Source organism: Lipophrys pholis, assembly GCF_963383615.2.
Source record: "Lipophrys pholis genome assembly, chromosome: 15".
Taxonomy (NCBI): Eukaryota; Metazoa; Chordata; class Actinopteri; order Blenniiformes; family Blenniidae; genus Lipophrys; species Lipophrys pholis.
The window spans coordinates 5,412,068-5,438,893 of record NC_137642.1 but is presented as its reverse complement, the minus strand read 5'-3'; the positions used below and the strand labels follow the sequence as shown (position 1 = coordinate 5,438,893).

General features: G+C 42.5%; 1 protein-coding gene across 1 annotated transcript; it reads left to right on the top strand.

The window, feature by feature from the left end:
- The first annotated feature begins 6,894 nt into the window (after nucleotides 1–6,894).
- Nucleotides 6,895–26,116, top strand: fam98a (family with sequence similarity 98 member A). The gene is made up of 8 exons (XM_080481525.1): nucleotides 6,895–7,025; nucleotides 10,292–10,440; nucleotides 12,705–12,839; nucleotides 16,923–17,104; nucleotides 20,012–20,092; nucleotides 20,182–20,298; nucleotides 21,510–21,677; nucleotides 23,771–26,116. Exons 1-8 carry the CDS (start codon nucleotides 6,988–6,990, stop codon nucleotides 24,407–24,409), a joined length of 1,509 nt encoding a protein of 502 aa, XP_080337651.1. The 5' UTR covers nucleotides 6,895–6,987; the 3' UTR covers nucleotides 24,410–26,116.
- Nucleotides 26,117–26,826: the final 710 nt, after the last annotated feature.

Here is a 26,826-nt window from a genome sequence, read left to right as displayed (position 1 = left end):
AATGTGTACTATTTCAAAACTAAACTGAGAAAAATAAATCACTCATTGGTCCTGATGGAGCATCTCACCATATAGATATTCAGAACACTGGTGGGGAATTGCTGCTAATCAAAACCTAACCCAAACCTTTATAGTACCGTGATATAATGAAATAATTATTAAAAATGTATCTTTAAATAAAAATCAACTTGACATCAGTCCTCACCTGTTCTCCTTTCTGGATCTATTATAATCAATCAGTGGCGGGCCGTCAAGGCCTGCAAGGCCTTCTCAAGACCTAAGAAAAAGATATGAATCACAGACTGATGTTGATTATATTTTGTCAATGAATACTTCTTAAATAATTCCAAATGGTCTGTCCGCTTCTTCTCATAGCTTCTCCCACGGCTGCGCTGCTTCCAGACATGCCCTTCCATATTAAAGCTTTTAACCAATCATATTTCAGCCATCTTTTGTTGCCAGGTAAAGAAATCTGCCTGAGCCCTCACTTTCAATTCTTCAGGCATCTGCAGTGTAAAACAAGTGTTGGTCTCGCTGCTGCTTCAACCAATCAGATTTTAATAATTGGCGACTCAGGGCGTCCGAGAAGGCCTATTATGATTCAAGCCCTCTGATTGGATCATCAGAGTTCACTCTCCAGCGCCAGCTGACCGCATCTGTAGCAAGCTGCAAGAACAAAAATATAGTTGTGTTTTATTTAATAGCGGTTTTATCAACCTACAATGACTAAAGGAGAAGATAAAGACATTTGGTTGCAGATTTTTCGTCAAAACAATTTTCAAGACCGACTTTTCCAAGAGGTCATTGAATGCACTTCAGCACTCAGCCTGAACTTGGATTTTTTTCATTCATAAAGGCATTTATTCTGGCTACATGAGTATCTATCTGTAATGCAAAGGCTTTTTATACTGCATTTCTGCATGGGACCATGGTTTTCGTAGCCATAAGAAAGTTTTTGAGCAGTGGATTTAGTTAGACCAGCACTAGTGAAGGCCTAGGTCTGAAATGCACAGCCCGCATTGGTTTTTAAATTTTACCTCACACCCTGAAGCTCCACCTCCTCTCCTGTCTCTTACCTGGATGGATTACAGTTCATCTCATAATAAAAAAGTTTGTTTCAAAAGTATTAGGAGCTAATCCACATTTCACTCATCAATTTAAGACCTGAACTGAGCTTCCTCGGTCTCTCCACCTGCTTCACTGCTCTAAGTTCTATCGTTCTCCTGATGAGACATTTTACACATAATATCTAATATAAAGTCATACATGTTGATAAATGTTGGAGTGATTTGGTTGTTCTCCTTGTGTAGTATAACATTACTCAACACTGACATTACTCTTAAAAAGAAACAACTCCTGTTGCAATTTCAGCCTTTTCTTCTGTGGCGTTGAACTGAAATAAGATGACAAACTATTTAGTCCATTGTTGATGATACTCAGTGTTGTGAAAATGTTTATTGTCCAAACGGCGTTACCGTAGTTAAGTCATGTGACCACTGGAGGGCACTGCAGGATAGCTCAGGAAGTCTGGTCCTGTGCAATGCACTGCTGTTGTGCTGTGGCTAAATAAAAGCAGTTTGATGAAGACTTACGCCTGCGTCTTGCCTCATATCATGACATGGTGTCAGAATTAAGAAATTCACGTCAACATTGAGACAGAGATGGCGAAGTTAGGACCTCCGGAGCCGTTCGATTTCACTCAGCCGGCAGATTGGACAACATGGCGGCAGAGATTCTCCCTGTTCAGAGTTGCATCAAAACTTGACAAGGAGAGCGGCGAGTGTAGGTGAACTCGCTTCTGTACTCTATGGGGAGTCACACAGAGTGATGCTGAACTTCAAAAAGTAATCACTTTCATCCAAAAAGGGAGGCCTCGGAAAATGCCAGAGCTCACCACTGCACCAATATCATGCTGCCAGAAACCACCTATCAGAGTCAGATGGTTTTGTGTCATGGTTCCGTGGGGCAGACCCAAGATGCAGAACACACGATACAACGTTCGACAGATTTGATGGGAAAAAAAATCAAAAGTTTATTGAAAAGGGGGATCCTTCAGCTCCCAGTCAACCACCGCGGCGAAGCTTCTCCACAGCGCAGGATGGGAGAGGATAACGAGGTCGAGTCCGCAGGGAAACAGGAAATGCTGCAAAATCAGGGAAGGGGGAAAGCCGAAGATTAACAAAAATCCAAGGGCACAAAAACCAGTATTGATTAGTCTTGGCTCAATGCTATGACTTGCGAGCTCCGGGGTCACCACTAGCGAAGAAACTCTGAAGAGAGCTGGACCAAACGATTACCATCGCAGGAGTACGGACTGGCCACTACCAGCTGGCAGCTCCAGGCTTTTAAGGGTGGAGCCGCTGATGAGCCACAGGTGAAACAAGTTGTCCTCTCGCAAGGCTGCGCCTGCTTTGCTGTCCAAATGCGAGGGGGAGGAAGGAACACTACACACAGAACAGAAAGACCACACCCACCAAAACAAACAGAACGCAAACCATAAAACTGACAGGACCGGACCCACCGAATCCTGACAGTTTTGTCCTTTATCACGATTGTATTGTTGTTCCAGCAGCACTCAGAGCTGACGACTTGGACCAACTGCATGAAGGTCACCAGGGCCTTACCAAGTGTAGGGAGCGCACTAAGTTAACAGTATGGTGGCCAAACATCGGAGCAGAAATCACAAGCAAATTAAGGTCATGTGACTTTTGCAGAGTGCACAAATCTACTCAGAGACGGGAACTGCTGGTAACAACTCCCCTGCCCAGTGGTCCATGGCAACGAAATGCAGTTGACCTGTTTGAGTTAGAGGGTAAGAGTTATCTTGTTGCTGTTGATTATTGTTCTAGGGACAATGAAATTGCTTGCCTCACCACTACCACCAGCAAACAGGTTATCGACAAGATCAATCACGTTAGTGAGATGGGGCATTCCGCTAGAACTGGTCAGTGACAACAGGACGCAGTTCACCTCAGCGGAGTTCCAAGCGTTCAAGCGGAGGTATGGTTTTACTCACACCACCTCTAGTCTCCATTACCCACAGTCAAATGGAGCTGCAGAAAGGGCTGTTCAGACTGCCAAGTATATCCTCAAACAGCCTGACCCCTGTTTAGCCCTTATGAGTGACCGCTCCACTCCAATAGCCGCAACGGGAGCGAGTCCAGAACAGCTTATGACTGGTCAACAAATACGCACTACTGTCCCTGTTGTGGAAAAGACATTATTGCCATCTCCAGTCAACCCAGACCAAGTTTACAGGAAGGACAGTGTTGCAAAAGACTCGTACAGATTCTTCTACATCCGTAGACATGCAGCACGTGCACTCCCTGAGCTTCGTCCAGGTCAAAGTGTTAGAGTGAAGCTTGGCAGCGAGAAAGGATGGACAACTCCTGCCAAAGTCATCGGCAAGTCCAAGGAGCCGAGATCCTCCCTCATGGAGATGACCAATGGGAACATAGCTCGTCGCAACAGACGTCACCTCCAGTAGGTTCCTGGGTCTGAGAGTCCTGCAGAACAGCAGTATTCTGAGCCTACAGCGCGTCAGCAGGATTCCAGTTCCCCGGCTACAGAGGTGGATACGCTACCTGAACCACCAATGAACCAAACGCCAGCAGACTCTTTTCAAGAATCTTCTCTTCAACCATTGACTGCAGTGAGAACAACTTCCAGGGGCTGTGAGATCAAAATACCTCTGAGGGCAAAATAATCTCTTTCAGGACTGAGGGCATTCTACCCCTGTGATGTCCTGCACTGTTGCAAGTTTGAGTGTTTTCGAAAACTTTAAATATAAAAAGGAAAAAATGTTTTGTGAAACTGAAGTATATCACTGAGTAACTAAACGGAAAAGACACTTAACTAATTGAGTGAAGCTAAATTGTAATGGATGTATTTCGTTTATGTGAATTGCTAAGCAGATGCTCTAGCTTTCAAAGGGGGGAGATGTGAAACTGTTTATTGTCCAAACGGAGTTACTGTCGTTAAGTCACGTGACACTGCTGGATAGCTAGTGAAGTCTGGTCCCGCGCAATGCACCGCTGTTGTGGTGCTTGTGCTGTGGCTAAATAAAAGCAGTTTGACAAAGACTTACGACTGCTTCTTGCCTCATATCATGACACTCAGAAACACTGACAAAGTTAGCAGTTAAATAAAGGGCCAATGACCATCCCAGGATTAAGATCTCATTCAACATATTTTGTTCCTAAATATGAATGTAAATGAACAACATGACGTAATAAATGAGCGATATTCTTTGCAGCAGTCTCTACAGACCGTTTTACCTCGTTCAAAAGAAGTCCTGTAATTAAAAATCCCGCTGCTGTCTCCCAGAAACACTCAGAGCTGCTCAGGGAGGGGGGCGGGGCTCTGACAGAACCCTGTGCTGCACCATCAAAATAAAAGAACGCGAATTAAAAATGTAAACATCAAATATCTTTCTCCTCTGCGGTTTGATTATTGGGGGTGGGACAATTGCACAAGTCTCCATTATTGGAGGTGACACGTCCCCCCCGGTTTCTACGCCTATGTAAACACCTGTCTAGCTGGTACTCGTTGTGCTTTGCCTCTTATTAAGAGAGGTGCCAGGTGTTCGCACGAGAATACGCACAGTCTGGATACTCCAAACGTGATGAGACAATTATATTCACATTTTATTTTGTAACGAGTAACGTGTCCAGTATAAATGTAGCGAAGTAAAAGTTTCATTTTTTTTCTTTTTAATGTAGCGAGGTAAAAGTGAAAGTCGCAATAAATATAAAAACTCAAGTAAAGTACAGAAACTAAGAAAAACTACTTAAGTACAGTAACAAAGTATTTTTACTTCGTTCCTTTACACCACTAGTGGAAGGCACAAAGGGAGTAGAGAGTGCCGGAACTGCTGCCGCGGGATATCCGGTCTTTGTACTCTGGGTGTGAGAGCTGCGTCCGTATCCTCGGCATTAGGACAGAGTTGTTCAGGGTGGGCGTTGGGATCCGTCACCCCTTCTGCTCCTGATTTTGATGGACAGGGTGTCGAGGGGAAGCCAAGGTCACGGGAGCATTATGTGGGAGGTCGGAGGGTGACGTCTCTGCTCTTTGCAGATGATGGTGTCCTCCTGGTGGCGTCACATGACGATCCCCAGCGTTTTCTGAAATGGTTCGTTGCTAAATGTGAAGCGGTTATGATGCGGACCAGCATCTTGATGGGGATTATAGATGTGGGCTGACAGTTTCATCAAACAAAACTTCATAATTTAGTGATTTTTAGTTCAGCTGGAAGCACTAATAATATTTATTATAATACAACTGAAAAGTGCTGAATAGCAGCATCTCTAATCAACAGCAGGTATTGAGTGATCCTTTTGGTTCATCTATGGAAAACAACCCATTGCTAATTGTCAGTGTCATAGTAATATCAACAAATATTTTAATAATTACAAGTAGCAGTTGGGCAAGTCCATTTCCCAAAACAAGTCCTCCCCCAAAAGAAAGCTATAACTCATATAAGCCCGCTCACTTATGAACTGATGCTTGTGAAGTCAAAATCATTGTTAAATGTTACTTGTACAAAAACACACAGAAAGATAAATAGGTAACAACAGAAATTACAGCAGACAGACTTTAACTACAAAGAGGATTGCTTATTTTTGAAGTATAATGTTCGGAAATATTTTTTCATTTTAATGTATATGTAACACAGGTTTAGAAAGCCCTCAGTAAATAGAAGCGTGTTAATAAAAACAGCCAATAAAAAATACAATAAGTAAATGATTAAAAATTACAGAAACACTGTAATGATAAATAAATACTATCATAATCTAAGATTTCATTTGTGTATGAAAACACATAGGGTTAAAAACTTGAAAGTTCATGCTATTCTATTTTATTTTATTACAAATGTGTTTGGACTCTTATTTTGGAAAGTGACGTTGCAGCATGAACCATGTCACTAGTCACAGCCAGCAGGTCCTGAATTTATTTCATCTGTCAAACTCACCTGTCAAAGTCAGTGGGTGGGGCTAACGCTGACGAGTCAACCCATTACTTTGGTCTGAAGTTTCAAATCATGAAGGCTCCATTAACGGAGGATCTGCATGACAAATGTCACCAAGTGAACAACTAGATTGGATTCTACAGTTTCAAAATATGGCGGACACGTTACCAGAGGATCTGCAAGAACTTTCGAGGAACTTGGTGAGAGATGTTTTAGAGTATAAAATATCTCTCACCACTGAGGTGTTTAACTAGCAGGACACATTCACCTTGGTTTTTGTCAGTTGCAAATAAAGTTTTGATAAATAAAGTATCCAAACCGACCTATAGATGTGTGTTGTATCTTTATGAAGTATTGTTAGTTATGTGGTGGTACAGCGACGCGTTAGTGAGCGACACCTGGGATACCCAACCAAGCTGTATGTAACCTCACTTGCAGAAGTGAGGAAATAAAAGTTATATACCTGTCGGGCGGAAACAAGATGAGTCTGAAGTTCTAATGTCAGTGAGGTGCAGACTTTAACATAACCCAGTGTATCAGAATATGTTCACTAGCTCTGTATCGATTTATTATCTGGGATCCATCTGTTCTGACTTGATGTGCAGGGGGAACCAATCAGGTGTAAGGATCCGCCCACTGATTTTGACAGATAACTTTACAGGTAAAATAATTTCATGAAGCAGTGCAACAACGGGCCATGAAATAATAAATTAAATAGTGAAATAATTATATCTGGGTTTTTTTTCATTTAAAACGAATTGTTATTGTAATGAATTAATAACACATGTAATTGATTATTTAATGGTGTATTTATTCGATTAATTCTGGCACATTTAGTCCTCCATAGTCAATGAGGCGTCTCCGTATGTTACTGCACGCCACCACTCCGGCGGGGGGCGATAGAGCGCTTTGACAGCTGTCTTAGCGCCCGGTGACGAAGCCGAAGAAGAAACAGGAAGTAAAACGTGTATGACAGAGCTCTTTGAAACAGTTTTCGAGTATAACTACTGAAAACTGAGATGGAAAACGACATTGTCGTCTCACTCGAAGATTTGGGGTAAGTAAAGGGACATTCGGTAACCGCCGCCGTATGAACTCGTGTTCCAGAGTGCTGTCGGCCAGCTCAGTGCAGGAGAACTGACAGTAGCTAGCCGGCTAACCCTCGGTATTCTGTCCTTTTTATGGCCGCTTCATGTGCTGTGGGAGTGGGCAGAGCTGGAAATAGACCCGTGGAGTGTTTTTACACACTTTGTATCACCAGCCGCGTCAGCACAAGCCACTCCGTCATCTATCAGGAGAACTCCACCTCATTCCTCTAAGTTAACCATTGCAGCACTGCCCTGTACGGGTCAGTGTCTCCTCTCTAAAAGCTTTCAATGAGCCACACGTCCTCAGATAATCTGGGTTATTTATGTCCAATACTGTTTTGTTTTTTGTTTTTTTATCAAATGACTTTACTATGTTAAATAAACCAAGCATCAGTTTTGGCTCTTGTCATTGCCGATGTATGAATTTAATTAAATTTACTTCCTTTGACGTCAAATGCAACACAGTCATTTCAAGGCATTTTTACAGAAGAAAACAATTCCACGTGAGCATGCTTAAAACCCTATGAAAAGGAAGAATGCCATTTTAAGGAGTTGAAATCTTGGCAGAACCTTACTCAGAAGTGGAGGATTTCTACAGAACCAGACTCCTGCACACTCCCATAAAGGCCAATTGATACGCCTTAAGAACAAGAAGAAAGTTTAGCTGTGACTTCAGCCAACTGTCGAATGAGGCCCATTTTACATGAATATGAGTGTATCTGCAAAACTTTCTTCACTTTTGGATGGTCCGTTTACACGACACCGGTGTGCGCATCCACTGTAACCGCTAAGGTTTTATCCCGGCTCCCAAGGTGGAAAGATTCTTTCACGGTTGCTATGCCCTCCTACAGAGACGGCCGGAGGCTAAAAGCACTCTTAATGTGCATGCGCACATCTCTCCCCCTCCCTCCTCTTCCTTCTGCTCATCCACTTGTAAACAAACATGGCCGACCCGTAGTGGTATCACTCGTGGTCTGTATTCTAGTTTTGTCGTCCACATCAGTAGTTTAATAATTGAGACTCTCCCCTGATGGCATCCGATGCCTCATCGTTCCATACAGATGTTAGGTTCTCTCCATTTTCTTTACGTTCTCTGCACACGTCAGTGTGGTTTCATTACCAATTCAAGGACAGTGTTTTAAACTGCATGGCTTATTTCTCGCTTCTAATGTTTTCAGAAATACATTTCACTGACCCGTTGTCAGTAATAAAAGAGAAAGTTTGTGTCCGAGCCGCCATGTTGGTCCGCTTTTAACTGCAGGAGCTGACAGCTTTGATTGATGCGTTCAGGGAAATCACATAAGTGCTTTTTCCGACATGTCAACGAGCTGCAAGGCTCATACAGTATTGAGGCTTAATGCTAAACAGGATTCAAATATGACTGTCAGTCATTGGCGAGCTGGAACGTGCATGCGCAGCACATGACAGCGCCAAAGTTTCGGCAGTGTGGCACCGACAGACTTCGACCCAGATGGTTGGCACAGCCTAACCAAATTTCTTTGGCCGGATGGAACTGGCAGAAGGAAATTATGTCATTTTGCTGGACCCCGGACTGCCGAGCTTTCTGCTTAATCTTATGGAGTATGAATCGTCCTTTAGAGGAGGTGACTTTCTGGAGAACCAGACAAGAGATTTTCTACAGACTTAGAATCAGAAATGGAGTCTCTCTGTGGAACCAGAGACTATCTGCTGTTCCAGTTGGGGTTAGGGATTAGAAAGAGGGATGAACAGAGGACATAGATCAGGGATGGCCAACCAGTCAGAGACCGAGCCACAACAATGACCGTTGTACAACAAGGAGCAGACACATGTGGGCTTACACACCAACTCCCTCTCTCACACAAACACGAAACTACATAAAATGGACGTCCATACATTTTACATTTCTAAGCCATATTTCTTTATCACACACACACAAAAATACCCATGAATAGACACACACACACACCCAGCAAGAGAGAGTCTCTCCCTCTCTCAAATTACAGACACAAACTTAGTTCAATCAAGTCCAAATGTGAAAATATAACTATATTACTTACCTGGGTCGCATTAACAGAGTATGGAATGTTTGTTAATGGTTTAATAGTTATGGTAATATTATTCCTTAAAAAAAAATTCAGAATGTAATTCTTTTGAATCACACAATTTGTGTGATATTTGGTTTCGACGCCTGATGACTGCTTTTTTTTTTCTGATTGGCTATACCCCTGTTTATGGATCGAAGAGCTGCACACTGACAGCCGAAGAACCGAGGGTTGGCCACCCGTGACAGAGGGTTTTAACTTGTAGCCGCTTCACTTGAACATGTTCTAGTGTAGGCCTGTGACCATAACAAATTTAGCTGGACGATATATTGTCCCATGAATTATTGCCGAGGAACGATATTACTGTCGACATTTCTTTGAGAACAAATTAACTACAAATGTGAAGATAATGTATCGTAAGTATACTTATCGTATATGTATCGTAAGTATACTTTTTTCAAATGCAATCAACTTTTATTTTTCGTCTTTTACCATTGTGATTTTGAGAACTTAATAATAATTTAAACAAAAGAAACAAGCAAAAACACTGCACAAATAAAACAAATCACGACCACCAACAATAAGTTAGACCCTGTCTAAAAACAAAGAAACCCTCCCATTTAAAACCCCACACACTCAAAACATCTAATAATAAGGATAAACTCCCAGTTGGGAAAACTGTGTTGAGTGGTTGTGCTTTAGCTGAGCAAGTTTGTTGTGTTGCCACCGCGTTTGCACAAATTCTGTTCATGGGCTCACCGTGCTCATTCAGTCTGAGGCCCATGTAATCCCACACCGGGGTCGTGGCGCTCGACTTTGCAACCATCTTTTTTCTCCTCATTTCTTACATGCGTTGCTCCTCATGAAGCTCATGCGAGGCTCACACTGCGCTCTGTGATCCCTGCCTCCCTCCACAGAGACGAGGATGAATGACAAGAGGGTTCACTCCCTTCATTCTGCTATGAAACTAATTTTCCTAGGAGCGAGGAGCCATTGTGCAGAGTGAACCCTCTTGTCATCCAGCCTGTTTGGAGGTGAGAGACCTGGTGATATGGAGATATATCCGGGCCGGCAAAATGTTAATTTCATTTAATTTATGGTGCGATTAATTGATTTATTGATTATCGTCCCTGGCCTAGTCTAGAGTGACCTGAACCAGAGCGAACTGTGAGCTCTGACCTGTATTTGTAATGATGTGTGTGTTACCGCAGGTATCAAGGCCCCTTGTTGGAGGATGGAGCCCTGGACTCCGCAGCCAGCTCTGGAGCGGCCTCACCGGAATTCACAAAGCTCTGTGCCTGGATCGTCTCTGAGCTCAGACTCTACTGCACATTAGAAGAAAACGTGCATGCCACTAACTGTAAGAACATTACATTAATTCACACAGAGTTGCCCATCAGGCATGAAGCAGTAATTAGGATATTTGACATTAACTGGGCTGGATTATTGGGAGCACAGAAATTGCTCTTCAGTCCAGCCCTTCTATCCATTTTCCTTAACTTTACAACAAGAGCTGTTTTCTTCTGTGTTGGGTAATTATCCCTGCCTGCACGTCAGACATCTTTCATTTAAACCAATATCATCTTCCTGTAGGAAGTGCATGTCTGATTAAGCAGAAACAGAAAAAGCACTTTGAGTGGCACTGAAGTCTGTAATCAAACATATTTCCATTTATCCCTTAAAGGGCACTGAAGTTCATAGAAATTGAGTTTCCAATTTTATGGAGAGATTTCTAGTCAATCTTAGGAAAAATGTATTTAAATTAAAAATATCTTTGGTTTTATGTTTTAAATAAATGTGTTGTATTGTGTAATTTATAGTTCAAATATGCCCCACATTGCATATGTTCCTCCATTGATTTTGGGCAAAGCATTTTCTCTCCTGTTGTCGTGGTCTATACTGAAATTGGGATATTTGCAGAAAATGCTAGACGCATTAGGCATATTCTTTAAATGTGACAGTCTCCATTATATGTTCAGTGCATAAGATCAAGTGGAATACAACTATTTTCCTGACTCCGCCCGACCCCCCCAAACAAAATAGTACATTTGAGAGATTTAAAAGGAGAAAAAGAAACATCAAAATGACTTAATTCACTTGCATGTTTTGACTTATTCTCCTCTGGCATCAGCCAACTTCTACTGAGTTTGACCTGGTGAAGAGTCTGTGACATTACCCTGAAGGTCACACTCAAAAGTACATCTTTCCTTCGTGATTGCAAATGATCCTGGCACTGAGGAAGTCAAGTAGCCCTTAAATCATGACGCTGCCTACGTCATCTATAACCTCTATTTTGCTCTTCTCATCCTATTTCAGTGCCCCCAGGATTTCCAGAGCCTTTGTTGTGGGCCAAAGTCCCTGATTTTGCGAGAGTTCTTCCAGACAATTTAGATTAAAGTTGCTATGTGTTTTAGATGTTTGTTGCGGTGAAATGCCGGTAAATCACCTCGGTCATTTCAATGTGCTTTTACTGAAAAACACGCTGCCATTCCACATTAGCAAGGATCAGCAACTGTGAAAAGGAAAAACTTTTCAATCGGAAGAAATCTACCGAACCTGGCTCAGAGGTGGCGAAAGTGTAAAATAGTTTTCATTTCTCCTTTTTTTGTTTTCACAGTAATTCAGTATTGTTTTGGAAAAGTTAGTATTTAACATTCTGGGTGAATGAAATACTTTGACTGAAGTACAAAAACTCCACACAGAATACATACATAGAAAGTAGAATATCAAAGAAGACGGGATAGAAATGAAATAAGTAATTTGAAATATTGATATGTACAAGGCTTAATGTCACTAATATACAGAAAAGATTAAATTAACCAAAACACAAGGAGTTATAGCGTCTTTTGGCCACAAGAAGGAGCAACGACGTTTTGTATCTGTTTTCTAAACAGTTTTGCTTTTTTTCCTGCTATTTTTAAGATGTTTGTATAGGATATAAGATGTTATGCAGGAGATTTAAGTTTGCATTTATAGTTGGGATCGCAACACCTGAAGGGTGTGCTATTTACAGTATGTTGCTTAATACTCCTCCCCAACAATTAACCCACATTTGTCTGTCCACACCTCAGTTTTCTTTTTCCAGCACGGGAACAGTTGGTCATGTACCGTAATTATCGGACTATTGAGCACACCTGAATATAAGCCGTACCCACTGCATTTAAAAAGAAAGTTTGGATTTATGTGATGCACCTGAACACATCACCCATGAATCAGCGGCATGAAGCTTTGTAAAAATCCATAAATTAAACGTGTTATTGTTTAAGTCGCAGGGTTCAAAGCATGTGAAAAAGTAGCAGCTTATAGTCTGGAAATTGCGATATATGCAGATTTAATATATCGTATTACAGATATCAAATTTCATGACAGATTTGTTTTGAAAACAATGAGATTTTAAAGGTTTCAGATCCTTTTTCTCACCTCTACCTGCTGGGGACATGCTGTGTGTTTCGTGTGGCATTTGGTTTTTGGTTTTGTTTTTTCAAGCTGCTCCAGATGTTTATCTGTCTATGATCATTCAAATGCAAACATTTTGGAAGTCATGACAATGTGATGAGCAGAAGGTGTTTTAAATTTAGGGGAGACTCTGAAGGACTTCATGTTTTTGTCCTTTTTCCTGACCAGGTCCGAGTGAAGCTGAGAGCTTCCAGCTGGAGATGAGCGGCCTGCTGTCCGAGCTCTCCTGTCCATTCTCCGTCCTCACCAGCGGGGACATTGTCCAGAGATTCCTCAACAGGACCGACTGTTTGTTGCTCCTCAGTAAGAGAATAACACTTTTTTAATACCTTTAACCTGGAAGCTTGGCACTTTATTTTAATAGTGGGCAAAATGGTGTGAATGCAACGAGGAATACATATAACGTATATATAACAAGGCAAGGTGTGCCACACGTGTTCTGGAGCTTTACAGCCTAGTTTCTGAGCAGGCTGATCAAAGACTGATCAGACACTTGATTTGAGTGATCCTGTATTTTGGCCAAATATAGTGACCGGCACAGAGAATGGACATCATACATGGGGAAAAGAATCACCAGCAGATCCAGAGGGCAGAAATTCACACATCATTTAACGGTTTCCACATCTCACAATGAATGGGGAAAAAACTGATGGACAGCTAAAGGAAAACCTTATCGTGCACCATAATGCTCTTCTCCTGTGAAATAGAGGAAAAATCAACTCGTGCACTAAATTCTACAGATGGGATGAAAAAAGATAAAAGGTCAGCTCATAACATTTGAAGTTGCATTCTAACATTCCACCAGCAGCAGCAGCCTGAAATACAATGGTAAATATTCATTTGTTTCCTGCTGCTGTCGAAATCCCAATAGATAAGCAGTTTATATGGCCCAGAGAGGAGAGGTCAGGTCGGGTCCGGTGGGGATAGATGACTCGTCCTGGGCTTACGAGTACTAATAACCATCTCAAAAAGAGCAGACTGCTACTGTGCTGTCAACTTGTGATTTCTGAGGCTGGACTCATCCTCAGCCGGAGATTCTTGGTTTTCCTTTTTTTCTGGGCCGGTTTCAATGTAGTGCATGATGGTTTTTGCGACTGCACTTGGGGACACATTCAAATTTTTGCAATTTTCCAGACTGCCTGAGTTCTTTAAGTAATGATGGACTATCATTTCTCTTTTCTTGGCGCTGGTCTTTGAGGCCCGCCATCGTGCATGTTTTAGGTCTCTCCCAGTTTCAGCACACCTGATTGCAATGGGAGGCTCGTTATTGGGCTCTTCAACAAGCTTGATGACGTCAACATTAGATTTAGGTATGTTGAAGCAGGGAGCCATCTAGCCAACTTGCAGGACGCCGGCCCTCGAGGACTGGAGTTTTTTTTTTTTTTGTTTTTTTTTTGTGCCTGACTTAGCTGACTGGTTCTCGCCATAATACGAATTCTAACATTGTCGAATAGGTCTGTCAGCTGTGTAACAACCTGACTTCTGCACAGCACAACTGATGGCCCTAACTGAACCCTAACCCCATTGTGGCAACAAGAAATTACACAAATGAACCCTGACAAAGCAGACCTGTGAAGTGAAGACCATTCCAGGTGACGACCTCATGAAGCTGGTTGAGAGAAGGTTTGCAGCACCGTCAGCAAAGAGTGTCAACTTTGAAGAGTAAAACGTAAAACAAACTTTTTTGTTAACTCCATTATTCCACGCGTTGATTTATAGTTTTGATACCTTCAGTGACACGTTACAAAGTAAATAGTTAAGAAAGAAGTGTGGCTCCTTGAAATATGACTTTTTAATAGTGTAATTTTTCATAAATTTGGACCATTCACTGATGTTAGCCTGTACTGTATACCTGCTTATATTTGACTCTGGGGATTTTTGCTGCTCAGCTCTTAACGAGAATGGCTCGCTGAGCAAAATCAGACCTGGCTAAGACGGGCCGTGATAAGCCCCGGCTGTCCCCTGAGCCCGACTCTCCCCGGGCGTCGGACACCAACTAGGTCCTGCTGGCAAATATCAAAATGATGATGGACAAGATGTGTGCCGATATCGTCTCCAAGTTTGCCTCTGTGATCTCTGCAACCACAAAGAGGGAGCTATCTGTTGTTTTGGGGCAGTTGAAGAGTGAACTTGACGCTCAGGGTGAGACCGTTGCGGACCTCGAGCTCTCCGCTGACAATCATGCTGGTCAGTTAGCCGACCTTCAGGGGACGGCTGCCAAGCGAACTACTCAAGTTTGAAGAAAAAGCACGAGGACCTGGAGGGGGCGCTCCAGGTGGAGTGATGTGCGGCTGGTGGTCTCATCCGAGGGCACGGAGTGTCCCAACCCAATTAGTTCCAATTCCTCATGGACTTACTCTGGTTGGACGATAAGCCTATTTGGAGTGACCCAGGGAGCGTCACTTGTTATCCTGGTAAACGTCTTCCAGGTCTGCAACCAAATCCAGCGCCGGGCCAGTCAGCTGTTTCCGCTTCAGTACAACGGGAGCAGGGCTTCCATCTCTCCGGACTTCACCAAAGGTGGCTAAAGAACGAGCCGCCTTCGCTCCCGTGAACAGGGAGTTTCAATCCTGCCCCTATGTTGCGTTTAAATGAATCTTTCCTGCCACTCCACTCTTTGCACCCTGCCCAGTGGCCAGACTCACCGGTTTAAAGACCTGGCTTCAACGTCAGACTTCATCCAGAACCGCATAAAGAAAGCGGTGCTCAGCATGTTTAATCACTATGGACATGGTTTACTCCCAGTGTCTCCCTGTTATATTCCTGTTTCTCTAAAGAACCCTGTCATGGTGCCTCCAGTGTGATAAGTGGGTTGCACGCCTTATAGTATAAGAACCAAATTTATTTTAGTTATGCTTATGCAGCCTGTGGGTTTTTTTGCACGGATGTATACTGATAAAGATTCCACATTCGCTCGGCCAGGTTTGCACTCTAATTTCAAGTTGGTTATTTTAACATGTGCCTTGTTCTCATTCAAAACATTTAAAGTAATTTAATGGCTATTTTGACATCTTAAGCAGTGTTTGAATTTCATTTTCCAAAATAGGGGGAATCCCCCCTGCCCCTCCTATTTCCCATGGATGGGAATTATACACTTAGGGGAGGATAGTATGTATGAGCCTAACTATATGTCTTACATTGTCCCGGTCATACCTTAGATCAACAGTTTACTGAAATCTTCTCTTTTCTCCTCTCAGCTGTATCTGTGGCTCCTGCTTGTCCCCATGCTCTAGTATTTTCTGTCTTTTAACTCCTGTTTCACTTATTTCCAGCTAATATCACAGAGGTTAAAGCAACAACGTATTTGTGAGGCTGAAATGTTATTCCTGATATGAAACTGTTTGCGATAATAACAACGGGTCTAAACATTATACAGTTTGACCCCAGATTGATGCATCATTTGCTGTGTGTTTCTTCTTCTCTCTTGGCATTCTCTGAACGTCATACGTCGCAGTACTTTTGTTGCCTTTGTCCTACTCATCTCCTTATGCTGCATCTGTGTTCTTTTTGGTTCTACTTTTGGTGGTCTCTACTTCTCTCCATGTGCAATACTTTGCTTCTTTGATTTCTTTGCGCCATCTCTTTAAAAACAGATTATATATCGGAGTGCTTACATTTATTTTGCTCTCTGCTACTTCTGTCTTTATCTGCACTGTTTTGAACGCCTCTGCTTCTTATCTCCGTCTTCCTGACCTCATTAGGACAGTGGATCATCCTCAGAGGAAAGCATTCGTCCTCAGAGCCACAATTAGCAAATAAACGATAAAATACAATAAAATTCTCAGTATTTGTGCTGAAATTCTCTCTTTAATCTCAGCCTTTTCTCTCTCGCTCTCCTCTCTCACCCATTTGCCGTTTCAAACTCATTTTTTTCCTTTAAAAAAAAAAAAAGAATTTATGTTTTTTTAGTTCAACACAATCAAGTAATTTTACCTTAAATACTGAACAGATATTTATTTTATCCCGATTACAAGCATATGAACAGTATATACAGTTATTTGCCCTTTACATTTGTTATAGCATGTTTATTATGAAAAAGTGCTACTCGCTTTTGTGTGTGATAAAAACAAAATCAGTTATAAACAATATAAAATATGTTTTTGCCTAAATTGATGACAAAAGAGTCGACATTTTCCAGACTTTAGGAATTGTGTTGGTACAAAGTCTTAAGCTAAAAATGCATAATATATGTTCAGAAATAAAATCAGCAGCCAGCTTCAAAAACAAAGGATCCGGCTTGTCTGGTCCATCTGCTTTCCTGGTGTTCAGATTGTTTCAGTGCTCTGTGAGCCTCAAGAAATGTAAATGAGCTAAAATATATACCAAAAAAACTTGGTGTAGGCAAGCTCATGTTACAAAGTTATGACTCCAACTCCTCTGTCTCAGGCTTCCTGGTGTCTGAGTTGGAGGCATCGAGGATGATCCTGGTGAACAAGCCTCAGAAGAAAGCCCAGGAGCCCGGCAGCCCGGTGTTCCAGGAACTTAAAGGGATCTGCATGACACTGGGCATGTCCAAGCCTCCAGCCAACATCACCATGTTCCAGTTCTTCAGCGGGATCGAAAAGAAGGTCAGTGGACTGAATGGGGCCCGAAAGTGGGGTGCTATGTCGAGCAACGCATAACCGCCACTTCTGGTAGTAACATGCCAGTAACTGAGAACAACTGTGATCTCGGTATCCGCGGCACTTTGGTCAGGAAATAGTTGTAGTTTTATCTCAGTGTTGTTATGAAGTTGCTATGGGACGTGCACAGGCAGATTACAGTTCTTCTATCTAGTTCTTCACATTTGCAGCTACATTGACGACAATAATGATGGGAGATCCAGAGAGTTTGCGGTGCTGCTCTTTTCAAATTCTACATTTTTATGTAAACAATGCCTCATAACATCGGTCAGCCTGGAGGTGCGCTTAGAAATGCATCACAGTGCTTAAACATTTTAAATGTCGACTTTGCAAAAAGAAAGTGTGCCGCACTGCCGAACAGTGAGATCCAACACACTGAATGGATTGTGAATCAGCACTTTGCTGCCACATTTAAATCACAAACGAAACTGCTCGTGAAAGAATCAATCTTAAAGAACTCCCATTCAGACTTTACTGAAATGTATCCAAGAATCCGACACTTTCTCTTTTCAGTATTGGCGGCTATGTTTAACCTTGTGATCACTGACGGTAATCTAATAAAGTGGCCTGCACCCAACTTTACAATCAAATTCATCTCAAGCAGTGAGACGCTCCTCTTGACCAGCGGCCTCATATTTTAAATGTTGCTCCTGCACAAAACGGGGCCAGAAAAATGCACGTGCCACTTCCCATGCATACGGGATTTCTAAACATAAACTTTCCAAAAAGCAAATGATCTTTTTTGTCCCTGGGAGTTCTCAAAAAAAAAATTCCATCCACACGTCATAATAATGGCTTGGATTTATGTAGCGCTTTTTCCGAGGTGACTCAAAGCGCAAACAAAAACCATTATTCTCTCACATCGGTGGTGGTAAGCTACATTGTGGCCACAGTTGCCCTGGGCATGCTGCCATTTCGTGCCTACGGCCACTCCGACCACCACCACCAACACTCCTGCACCATTTACACCCATTCATACGAGGCAATGTGGGTGAAGTGCCTTGCCCAAGGACACAACAGTAGTGACTTGGATAGAGCGGGATTTGAATGGATGACCCACTCTACAACTGAGCCACGGTCGCCATAATATGAACGCGGCTTAACACGAGGCTTAAGGAGATGTAATAGATATGCCAGGCCTGTAGGGGCGCTGTGACTCCCCAAATACACCAAAAACGCAGAAGACACGGAACACATAGAAATTTAGAAATAGACTGTTGATCATAGACTTCCATATAACTGAGTTATATAAGTCTATGCTCCTGCTCCTGCTAGTGTCAGTAGCTTCTGACAGTGGACCTGGAGCATGTAGTCCGCCATTGTTTTGGTTATTGGATGACATTGCGGACCGCGGTGGGGAGGAGAGGCGGGGCGATTACGTCATCTTTTTTCACAGATGATCGTCTTTGACGTCCACACCTCACCCAGCCGGGGTTTTAGAATTTCCCCACTCCGGGACCCATGCTTCTAAAACGCCGCCTTGTGTGGATGATCGGCCAAAAACGGTGGACAGCCCCTCACTCTGTGTTGGGGAGCTGCCTTTTTGAGGCCCCCCCCCATTCTTTCTTCGTCCACGTGTGCACAGAGTCCTCACGACGTTAAAATAGTCACCGCCCCTATGCACTAGGATCTACGCCGACCCCTCTACAGTCGACCACACGCAGCCCAAATGTCGTGACTGCGCGGACTGTGTGCTTCGACTGCGCATGCGCCAGAGCTGCTGGGCACTTGTGTGAGGAGGTCCGCCTTCTCCCTGTCTGAGCAATCACAATTTGGAAGCAAATAAAGATAACCAGACGTCTCAGAACTCCTGGAGCCTCCTAAACTTCTTTAGGAGAGGAGGAGAACGCCGGGCAGCAGAGGTGGAGATATGTTGGGGATCGTTATGTTACATTATGGAACGTGGCACCAGAGTGAATCCAGAAGTGTAGTGTGAATGCACCCTCGGTGTGCACACAGTCTGCGGACACGCAATGCGAAATTATGGAAGGGCCCAAAGCTGTTGCCATGTTGGGGTCGACCCAGAAGACAGACAGGCACGAAGGGCAGGACAAGGCAAGGCAGGCGGTCTTTAATTTTCATAATTAGAACATTATTGTGTGCTTTAAGTTATTACTTTTCTACTGTTACTATTAAGTTTGTTGTTTCAGTGTGGAACTAGTATAAACATTTGGCGACACACTATCCTGTGTATATTTGTTTGTGACAATTAAAGGACTTGACTTGGCCAAATAATGATCTAATTTCCCTGCCCCCCAGCCGTATTACACTCTTTGTCCTTGTCTTCTGAGTGGTTGATTGTAAGATGCCATCGATCAGCAGGCTTATTTAAATGCAAAAATATTCCTGAGGTACTTTGTTTTGACCATTCATGGTAGAATGTGGGTGTTTAGAGGGTGGGATATAAACTGCATAACCTTCTAGCTGGACTGATTTATGAAGGGAAAAGTGCATGCAGGTGTGCATGCGCAAGGTTTTATAAATCTGGTTATTTTTTGGACACATGCCATCTTCAGCTTTTGGATGCACGTACACTTTTAGTATGAATCCTATGCAGTGTTTTATAAAAGAGCCAACAGGTCATTATTGAAAATGAGAACTGGTTCTCAACTAACTTGCCTGGTAAGATACCGGTAAATAATTCTTTTTTAAATCCGACTGTGCAAGCATGTTTGAATCACGGCTGAAGGTATTGTGGAACAGCTGTACTGTGCATTGAAACTTTTGAACCATCTCTAAATGCCATCTCCACTCTTTATATTCAAACATGCGTGCTGTGTAGTGACGGCTTGGATCTTTTGTCCTCTCACTAACTGCTCATACACATGTTTGTTTTCCTTTTCTTTCCCTCAGCTGAAAGAGGCCTTAAGTCGGGTGCCGCCAACTCATGTTGGCGAGCCTTTGATGGCAAAGACACTTGGACCGGTGCACTTGGTAAATATAGAAAAGGCACAGGTTGGGAACATGGCTCCAGTCAATGACTTATATTTAGTTTTATTTGCTTTTGTCTCCATTTCTTTCAGGAAAAGATTGAAGCGATAAACCAAGCCCTGGTCAATGAGTACGAAGTGCGAAGGAAGATGTTGTTGAAACGTCTGGATGTGACAGTGCAGTCATTTGGTTGGTCTGACAGAGCGAAGGTATGTGGCAGCAACACCCACGCCAGCACAGGAGAGACGGCGACTTGCAGCCACAAACATGTCATCTGTCCATCACAGAGAGACACATGTAAAGTGTCCTTACTATCCTCTGTTCTGGACCAAAATGAAAATAAAACAAAAGTTTGTTTTGTTTCCATTCTGACCATTTTAATGTGGGAATAAAACATGGGAGCAAAGCTTAACAGCAACTGTGATCTAATTCTGCCACTTCAACAATTCTGTGCCTTGAGGTAAAAACAACACATTGGGTTCATGTGGAGGGAAGAACTTGCTGACTGCTTATGAAATGTATGAAGGAGTCTCAATGGAAGTAGAAATACTTTTTATTTTTTTATATATGGAGACTATTCAATCAGTATTTCAAAAGGCTGTAACTTGGTGTAACGGTAATCAAGCAGGATTCAATATGACTGAGTTTGTAATGGAAGCAAATGTGCTCATTTAATTGCATAATGGATTACATTTAATTTCCTATAATTTCACTTTGAATTTGCACAGTAGATTTTGTTTTTGTCATAACGTCTTTGAAATACAAAAGAAAAGATCTTTTCCTCCAACGGGCTCATCGTCACCAAGTCTGATCACTCTGCAACATGGTCTTTGGCAGCCAGCCGTCAATTGGACGATCAAATTTTGGAAAAGACGACCAAACAAATAGCTGACAGGTTGCTCAACGCCGTCTAAAATATGTATATAATGTCCATCACTACTTGTCACCGTCTAATTTTGTCTAAATCCATATTTCTTTCGCTGAAATATAGCAAATTATCGTCTCCAGTACACAACTCGCACCTGACTTCCGGTTGTGTATTACGCCCAGTAACGAGCAACGTGATTGGTCTATTGAAACCATGTGATATATACCTTTTGTAAGGCGGCCTCTGATTGGCTCGTAATTCTCTGACTCATTCTGATGTGTTCAAATGCTGAGGTGGGGAGGAGGGATTTCCTCTCCAAGATGATGTGGAATTATATCTGCAGAATCCACAATGATTTTTCAGAACTGTGACCCTCTTTAGGTTTCGACTTGTTGTTTGGAGAACACTGCATTAGAGTAATACCAAAGCTCTGAAGATGGCGTCTATAGACGCCACAAATAAAATTTTCTCTCTGCAGATGTTTTTGTTGCACAACTTGAGCCAAATGTTCTGACTATTATACTTGATTTGTGTGTTTGTTTTGGACTGCAGACGCATACTGAGAAGTTGGCCAAAGTTTACCAGCCACTGCGCTCTGCTCTCCTCACCAAAAGTAAAATCTCTGTTTCTCACCTTCTGGCTGCTCGGCAAGACTTCTCCAAGATCCTGCGCACCAGCAGCGGCCGGATAAGAGAGAAGACGGCGTGCGCCATCAATAAGGTGCGTTTGTCACTCGAAAGGCTCGTCTGTGTGGTCTGTTTTGTATCACTGGAATGGAAAAATCCTGTCCCCAAAAGGTGGGACACAAACTCCCAATCTAATGAAGCACAACGGAGACATTTCTACTATTTTAATGGAATATTTAAAAATGTGATGGGAGCAACTTCCTTCAACTGGGGGAGATTATGACAATAGTTTAGAATAGTTAAAAAAAAAAAAAAAATCAAAACGATTCTAGAAAAATGTTCCTCAGTGTAGTTCTGTGTTCTCTTTCACCACATTCTCCTTTGTCTGATTATAGGGTTAATGGCAGAAACAGTGGAATGAAACTACACGCACACAGAGAACAATGTGCTATAAACAATAATAATGGCGAATACATGAACAGACAACCAAGTTCAGTCACTGTTACAGGCGATTCAACTATAAAACTACCGAGTAGCAGTAGAATATGGAGTCATGACACCATGGAGGCAACGTGAACCGTCTCCTCACGCATGTGCAGTAGGACTGTTCACTACGGCTGTGACGCACAGTAGCAGCGTTTCCGCCATCTACGTGGGGCGTTTTCAGAAAGTTGCGTTTTCCCGTTTCCACGGAGACGGAGCATTTTCAGTGAAAGTTTTTACTTTTTTATTTTGTGAAATCATAATACAATAAATACAGTGCTTACTGTACATGCATACATGTACTTCTGCCGCTCACAGTTTAAGTTGATTTATTTTGTACGAAAATAAGAACCAAATTACAGAAAATCTAACGCATCAACTGAACACATTGGGAAATCAATCGGGTACAAAAGAGCCAATGAGGGGGAAAAAAGGTCTTTCCAGGAGTTTTGAGATAGATATTCTGTGGGCCTGAACAATTAGTCTTGTATTACTTGTATTTTATCAATAAAATGTAAAAACAGCATTACATTATCATTTATTTAGTACTTCCTTCTGTAGGGGACTAACATACCCATTTGGTCCAAAGTTTAGTAAATGCATTTTTCTGAAGGCGAAGGGAGAAGGTAATCCTTTCCATAAGTTAAATATCATTTACTATGTATATCAGCTCATGCATTCTGAGTGAGTTAGGAAGCAATCAATACCTTGTAATTGATTGATTTATTTTTAACCAGAAATGATCAAAATACTAAATAAATGTTCATTAGCTTGTCTGACCTGTAAAACTAAATTTGCTAAAGAATAATGTGAAAGTTGCATTGGTAGGTTGATGTTAAATATCCCTCTTAATACTTAGTGAAGCTCTATCCAGAAGGATTTGGTCACCGGGCAGCGATTGGCTTCCCGCCTGCCGCACCGTCTCCAGCACGAAGCTTCAACTTCACAAAAATAGTCCTTTTGTTTTGGTGTAATGAAGATACGGACAATACACTTCCACCCGATCTCTGGTCACACATGAGTTGGCAAATGTCAAGATAACCCTCTTGGGATTTTAATAGATTCCCCTCCCTCTCCCATTGGTCCTTAACATATCCTGGACTGTGGGACTTCAGGCAATCGGCTTCTGAATATTTTAGAATTGTGGTGTTTTCACTTGAAAAGATTTTCTTGTAAATGGAGCCTCAGAGAATCAAGAGGAATCTGATCAGGGACAAGGCCAAAATAAGAACTTAATGCTGCTTTGCATTAGAAACGGGCTTGACCCGGGCCTGTGTGAACTGTAGCTCACTGCAGCGACACCTTCGGTGGTCTTCATCAGCTTCAAGCTTCACCTCCTAGATTCTATTCTCTACACTGCAGACTGGAACCAGTGCTTCTTTGAGTTCCTGTTGTCTTTCTATCAGGCCAAACCAGATTGAACATTCTCCTCTGAAAGCCGCCACTTGATGCATAGATTCTGTTTCTGCCCTTTGTCTAAAATAAACCCCAGAGATTGTTGTGTGAACGTATAGACCAGCTCATCTGACATCAACAACCATGAATGTTCAAAGTCACTTAAATCACCTTTCTTCTCATTCTCATGCTCACTTTGAACTTGTTTCCATCATGTCTGCATGCAATTATCTATTGGCAACCATAAATACACTTGTTGGGAGGAAGCATTCCAACTTAAGTGCGTTGAAATTCATGCGTCTTCCACAGGTTCTGATGGGTCGAGTACCAGACCGGGGGGGCCGACCCTGTGAGATTGAGCCTCCTCCTCCAGAGATGCCCTCCTGGCAGAAGCGTCAAGACACTCCCCAAGGAGGGACGCACTACGGAGGAGGTGGCGGCCACAGTGGGGGTGGCAGGGGAGGCTACGACCACCACTCCCAAGGTGGACGTGGTGGCTACGAGAGAGGAGGACACGGGGACAGAGGAGGTAGAGGAGGAGGGGGCAGAGGGGGGAAGGTGCAAGGAGGGTGGGTAGATGGAGGAGGGCGAGGCAATTATAACCAGGGCCACTATCAAGATGGAGGCCATCAGGGCGGAGGAGGGAGAGGTGGCTACGGAGGAGGAAACAACCACGGAGGCTTCCAGGATTCCAGTTACCACGGAGGAGGAGGAGGAGGCGGCGGAGGAGGAGGAGGAGGCGGCGGCGGAGGCGGTTACCACGACAACTACCACCAAAGTGGAGGCAGGGGCGGCCGAGGAGGGAGAGGACGAGGAGGTCGGGGAGGCGGTTGGGGAGGCAGAGGTGGTCAGAATCTCAACCAAGGACAGTTTGAACAGTTCTTCCAGCATGGCGGGCAGCACTACAGCCAGGCCGGCTTCAACCAGGGCCGACACTACACCAGCTGAAGACGCAGGGTGGGGGTATCGCACCAGAGTTCACATCAAGTACAAACCGCAAAGTCTCAGCACATCTAAAACTGTCATAACAACACATTCACCTCAGACCCGCTGTTACTGCAGTACAACACTGTTCAGTTGTAAAGTACCTCTCTGTTGTACTACCCTGGTGTCGCGGCAGAAAGCAGCTGTTTGCGCTGCTGCTTTGACCTCAGCTTCATGTGCACTTTGCCTTATTTCTGATCCATTTCAGCAGTGGCACACTCTCTGTACGTCTGACGGGAGCAGTGCACCTTATTGTATCTAAGTTTATCAACTTTCGTTGCTAAAGAAAACAAAAAAAAAAAAACAATTTCCACTTTGTTCATTTTGGTTTGACTAGAGGCGCCATTGTGTCTCAGTTCAGTGTCTCTGTTTGATGGAGTGAAGTGTGCACTTCTCCAATCAAAAGATCAAGTGATTAAACACTTTTGCCTACATTTAATCAGTGAAAGACAAAAGCACTACTTACTTTTCAGTATTTACAGGATCTGGAATGAGGAGGTTGCAGGTTAGGAATCTGAGCAGACATGTTCTCCCTGAGCCTGTTGGTACTCCTGCTGACCCTCCAGAGTAAAGTCACATGCTGGGCTGGTTAATTGGCAAATAAGTCTGAATTGTCTGTTCATGTGATTGAGTGTGTGCATGATTGTGTGTGTTAGCGCAGCCCGGACTGCAGCCATCAGGATGTTAATGAAGGATGGAATTGTTCTTTTTTTTTTTTTTCCTCAATGAAAAAAATAAAATAAGATTCAAACACTTGTTAGAATTTTTCTTTTTTCAAGTCTTGATTTTGCTCAACTTGACAAACGGTGCCTGCTGACCTTTTTGAGATTGTGTATAGAGATATTTGGACTTATGGTTTGCATGTGTGTGTGACCAATAAAAGCTGAAACCACGGTGGTGTCTGCTTTTATTCAGTCATCCTATTGAATCTTGTTTAATTTTAACTGCGATGAAGTAAAATCCATCTCGTTCATTGCCAACATTAATGAGACGACCTTTATGTAGCGTTGGCAGTGAGCAGTTGCCCCTCATTGCCGTACATAAGAGCAAGTATGGAGAAATTAATGTGGTTTATTTTGTCTTTCTATAGTTGTAATTGGCAGTGCAGCCGAACCAAAGAAGCAAAACATCTAAGCGCGAAGTGTCTTTAATAGTACGTAAAAGGTTCAGCAATACTTGTTGCAGATATGATTTAACAATGTACAGTCTTTTACATTTGGAATTAATTACTTTTATATTATGACATGACAAAAATGTAAACTTAACTGATATCAGCTCTCAAATGCAACTAAATAAGTGGGATCCATGTGGTTGTTGGCTCAATGGCTGCAGGTCCGTGCAGTGAGGAAACTCAAGTTTGACTCCAGACTTGGTTTGCACCTTCTCTCTGTGTATGCTGGGAGTTAATCTCACTTCATCTCAAAGAAAAAAACACTCGTCATTTTAATAATCAACCCAGTCTCACAGCAGATCATCAAATGGTCACAAAACTTGATCTATTGATTTGTGTTCAGTGACACGTTTTGCACCCTTTTAGTTTCAAACTAATACATTTCATAGTCTTTTGTGTCTGGGTCATGCTTTTTCTTTCTTTTCTCCCTATAATCATTAATTTTACTGTATTGTCAGTCTAATGACTATAAAGTTCCCAATAAAGATGTGTGCATCCACAATAACGAGCATTAATATTTTGTGAACATTGTATATACCAGAAGAACTACATATTTCACAGTCTCTGCTGTCACAGACTTGAGGAGCTTTAGGGAATTGTAGTTAGTTTTTTTTTGTTTTTTAAACGGCTGTTTCTCATAAATGGGGATGTGCAATATATAAGTTGTGGTGTCCTGAGAGGGTTGGTTGGGGAAGAAATACAGCTGTTTGCTTAGAAGTTGTAAATTGACATTAACAAATAGGGGAAATCCGATTTTTATCATGTTTTGTGACGCCCCCTCTGGATGAGCGTGCCAATCCACAGCCCACAGGGTAGACTAGGTCAGGAGCTTTGTATAACACTTCATTTCATGCTTGTGTTTCAGTGAGGTATAGGACTTACAATATGCACCAAATTAAAAGTTTAAAGGTCAATATTTCAAAAATGGAGCTACGTAGAACAGCCAATCCTTTATAACTAATGAGGTAATTTAATTTGAGACCACAAGATATTAATGTAAGAACTTGTCGCGTTCCCACATGTCGTTAGTTGCTACCTTGTGATAGTATTTTTTTCCTCTATGGCCCCTCACGGGCTCCATAAGAAGCAACACAAGATTCAGGCATATTTTTTCTCAATCAGATTCTTTAAAGAAAAAGAAAAAAAAATCAAATCGGTGCTTTGTGTCCCTTGTACACAGCGACACCGTGCGTTTGTTTTCAACAAGTAC

Bases quoted from the DNA above. Each gene is read 5' to 3' on its own strand.
- fam98a (XM_080481525.1), top strand. From the start codon at position 6,988: ATGGAAAACGACATTGTCGTCTCACTCGAAGATTTGGG. The intron at 10,441-12,704 runs GTAAGAACATTA...TTTCCTGACCAG, and splicing joins AAACGTGCATGCCACTAACT to GTCCGAGTGAAGCTGAGAGC. The intron at 20,093-20,181 runs GTAAATATAGAA...CATTTCTTTCAG, and splicing joins CACTTGGACCGGTGCACTTG to GAAAAGATTGAAGCGATAAA.